Source organism: Silene latifolia, chromosome Y (genome assembly GCF_048544455.1).
Source record: "Silene latifolia isolate original U9 population chromosome Y, ASM4854445v1, whole genome shotgun sequence".
Classification (NCBI taxonomy): domain Eukaryota; kingdom Viridiplantae; phylum Streptophyta; class Magnoliopsida; order Caryophyllales; family Caryophyllaceae; genus Silene; species Silene latifolia.
In genome coordinates this window covers 394,888,460-394,892,775 of record NC_133538.1, presented here as the reverse complement: position 1 = coordinate 394,892,775, position 4,316 = coordinate 394,888,460, and the positions used below count along the sequence as shown (strand labels likewise).

Genomic DNA, 4,316 nt, shown 5'->3' with positions numbered 1-4,316 from the left:
TACTCCACTTGCCAACAACAATATTTGTCTGTCTCAAATCCTTTATATGTTGATATTCAAGTATTTTGCGTTCTTAAAGTTGCTTTGTTTCTAAAATTGCGTTCTTGTGACTTGTAGGGTCTTCATCGAAAAAACAACCCCGTTATTTGGGGTCAATACATAAAGGACAGTTACACTCCACTTGCTGGTAGCCATATCGACAAGGTCAGATATTTGTGATGTTTATTTTACTTATTTGTAGGTCATTGATATGTTTGGAACTCGTTTTGTGAATCTTGGAGCTTATTTTGTGAATCTTGGAACTTATTTTGTGGACTTATTAGGTCATTGATATGTTTGGAACTTGTTTTGTGAATCTTGGAGCTTATTTTGTGAATCTTGGAGCTTATTTTGTGGACTTATTTGTGAATCCTGTAACTTATTTTGTTAACTTATTTTATGAATCCTTCACCTTATTTTGTGAACTTATTTTGTGAATCCTGGACCTTATTTTGTGAATCCTGGACCTTATTTTGTGAATCTTGGAGCTTATTTTGTGAACATATTTTGTGAACTTATTTGTGAATCCTGAAACTTATTTCGTGAATCCTGGACCTTGTTTTGTGAATCCTGGACCTTGTTTTGTTAACTTATTTTATGAATCCTTCACCTTATTTTGTGAATCTTGGACCTTATTTTGTGAATCTTGGACCTTATTTTGTGAATCTTGGAGCTTATTTTGTGAACTTATTTTGTGAACTTATTTGTGAATCCTGTAACTTATTTCGTGAATCCTGAACCTTGTTTTTTGAATCCTGAACCTTATTTTGTTAACTTATTTTATGAATCCTTCACCTTATTTTGTAAACTTATTTCGTGAATCCTGGACCTTATTTTGTGAATCTTGGACCTTATTTTGTGAATCTTGGACCTTATTTTGTGAACTTATTTGTGAATCCTGGAACTTAATTCGTGAATCCTGGACCTTGTTTTGTGAATCCTGGACCTTGTTTTGTGAACTCCTTGACCTTAGTTTGTGAACTTGTTTTGTAAATCCTTGACCTTATTTTCTGAATCATGGACCTTATTTTCCTTATTATAGCATTAATCTCTTGGTTTGTCTTGTACATTTACTATCTCAGGTTTTTATCCCTTTCCATAGTAACACGCCGCCGGAGCATTGGTGGGCTTGTGTTTGTGATATAAACCAGGGAAAAAATTTTATCCTTGACTCAAGCAGGGATATTAATGTGGATCCTGACAACAAGCATGCGAAAGAGCTTGTATGATTTTTTTTTTCCAAAATATTGTTGTTATTACCTTTTCTTTTAAAAGTATACTCCAAAATATATTTTGATCTTGTGATGGCCTTTTCTTTTTCAGTTACCTCATGTTTCATCTATTTTGGGAGAGTCATATAAATCTTTGGAGTTCATGCACACGAACGAATTTGTCAATCTCGAAGTCCCTCAACAAACAACATGGTATATAAGCATGTATCTTTTTCCTTTTGTTAACAGATCAATAGTTATTATTTTGAACTTGTTGATTTTAAACCATTTGTTGTTTTTTTTTTGTCTAGTTATGATTGTGGAGTTTTTGTGTTGAAGTGGTTGAGTGCCTTGGACGATGATAGTTTATGGACCAAAAGTGAATATTTTGAGGTAAGTTCATTAGTATACGAAAATAAAGCCTTATCTTGTGAATCTCAGACATTGTTCAGTGAATCTTAGAGCTTGTTTTGATGAAACTTGCTCATTATAAGTGGTTCAAAATCAACAAGCTCTGAATAAGGTTTGAGATTCACAAAACAAGGTCTGATATTCACCAAATAAAGATAGGTTGGTTGTCTATATACTTCATTAATATATGTCGCTCTTTGCAGAAATAGCCACAATATCGAAAATCAATCATGTTGGAACTATTTAAATGGGATAAAAATACTAAAAAGGTACACTTCATTGTCTTAAAAATGATGTGAAGTTCATTTCTTTATAACTTTGGCGAATATTTCGTAAATAAGTCGATTGTACTTGTTTTTCGTTGTATATGTGTTTAATTAAAGAAGACAATTGTCCGTGTTGATGGGATGATGTGAAGTCATTGAGTTGAGCAAAAGTGGGACGAGGCTGGAAAGATTGTTGCCTTCATTAACTCCTGTAAAGATATTTGATAGTTGTAAAGTCATAATAATTTTTCTGGGTCACTTATGTGACTTATGTAGCTAATTTGACATTGAGTTGAGCAATTTGAGCTAATTTGACATTGACATTGACATTGAGTTGAGCAAAAGTGGGTCAAGGTTCATGTAAAGATTGTTGCCTTCATCAACTCTTGTAAAGATATTTGATAGTTGTAAAATCATAATAAAGAGCAAAATAGATGATTTTAAACCACGACCAAGTTTCATATAACAAGCCCGAAGATTCATTGAACAAGGTCTGAGATTCACAAGATAAGGTATGAGATTCACAAAATTAAGAGAAAAATAGATGATTTTAAACCACGACCAAGTTTCACATAACAAGCCCAGAAATTCACTGAACAAGGTCTGAGATTCACAAGATAATGTCTGAGATTCACAAAATTAAGAGCAAAATAGATGATTTTAAACCACGACCAAGTTTCACATAAAAAGCCCTAAGATTCGCTGAACAAGGTTTGAGATTCACAAGATAAGGTCTGAGATTCACAAAATTAAGAGCAAAATAGATGATTTTAAACCACGACCAAGTTTCACATAACAAGCCCTAAGATTCACTGAACAAGGTCTGACATTCACAAGATAAGGTCTGAGATTCACAAAATTAAGAGCAAAATAGATGATTTTAAACCACGACCAAGTTTCACATAACAAGCCCAAAGATTCATTGAACAAGGTCTGAGATTCACAAGATAAGGTATGAGATTCACAAAATTAAGAGCAAAATAGATGACTTTAAACCACAACCAAGTTTCACATAACAAGCCCTAAGATTCACTGAACAAGGTCTGATATTCACAAGATAAGGTATGAGATTCACAAAATAAGGTCTGAAATGATAAAAACGCTTGATTCTAGATTCAGGACCAAGTTTCACAATTTTACGTTCCAGTTTCACAAAATAAGGTCCAGGATTTACAGGATTCACAACATTGACCAAAATAAAACGAGCTTAAAACTTGTCTTCTTCAATCGTCATCTCTATTCTAGTTGCTTAAGAATACTCCTTTACATCATTCTTCATTCTCTACTTGTTCCCCTTCTTCCTCTTCTTCCGATGTGCCTCCCTATGTGAAGAATCAAACCTTGATTAGATATCTTTTTTTTAAAAAAAAAAAAAGAATTAGTAGACAATAGTAGTTGCGTTTTCAATTAGAATTATACATACTTGATTCTCAGGAGGATGCTCTGCAAACTCATTTGGACAATTTCTTTTATCGTGGTGTGACATGCGTTTACACTTAGTACACAACCTTTTCGGTTTTTTTGCCTTCATAATTGACTTATTCTTGCTGCTCGCCATCCTTTTACCTCTACCTTTGGTTCTTGAGACTTTAGGTGGTAAGATCTTGATTTCTTTTGGAGCCTTGCAGTTGAGAAGGGCCTCCAATTCTTGTTCTTTGGTCAAAGTTTTTGGGTTTGGCTCCAACTTCTCTCGGAATTCTTTTATTAGCTTGGCAAAATCTCTCATATCTGACTCTTCTTCTTTTCTTTTGAGCATACCAACAGTTGCGTAAATCTCAGACCACGCCGGAGACATTCCAAATTTACTATTACCAGTAAGATCATAGTTTTCCAGGAGATTTCCAATCAAATCATAAACCGGGTTTCTGAGTGCATTCTTACTCCACCTACGCAAAATGTATTTCTCAGGTATTTCCTTAAACTTTCCCGAGCAAATCCAAATGATGTGGTTGCATAAGATCCTTTTCCTTTCAAACAATTTACATGCACAACGGACATCCATTGTTCTCCTATTGTACTCAACTGCATATCACTTTCGCTTGTTTGCGTCCTCAACAATTGAAACTTCAAAGTTAGTTACTGGATCTGGTGGGGTGTATCCACAAACACTACACGCATTTACCTAAAATTTAACCTCCTCTTGGAAGTCAAAGAACACTTCATGTGTAACACCCCCATACTCCAAGTGCCTTACCAGGACCACTCAGGTATAAGGATGCCACCATCTCGGTTACCCGAGGCATGGTAATCATAAGACAATGAAGAAACATACTTTATTAAATAAGTTTAAGTGATTACATTACAAAACCAACTGTAAGCAAAATACAACTGTTCTCAAACTATAAACCAACTGAAAGGAACTGTCCTAACAAACACAGCGGAAGACTAA

The 4,316-nt window shown here is 34.4% G+C and overlaps 1 protein-coding gene across 1 annotated transcript; it reads right to left on the bottom strand.

The window, feature by feature from the left end:
- Positions 1 to 3,195: 3,195 nt before the first annotated feature.
- LOC141632116 (uncharacterized) lies at positions 3,196 to 3,929 on the bottom strand. Its single transcript, XM_074444694.1, has 2 exons — positions 3,351 to 3,929; positions 3,196 to 3,249 (listed from the first exon to the last, which is right to left on the bottom strand). The coding sequence occupies exons 1-2, from the start codon at positions 3,927 to 3,929 to the stop codon at positions 3,196 to 3,198; spliced, it is 633 nt and encodes a 210-aa protein (XP_074300795.1).
- Positions 3,930 to 4,316: the final 387 nt, after the last annotated feature.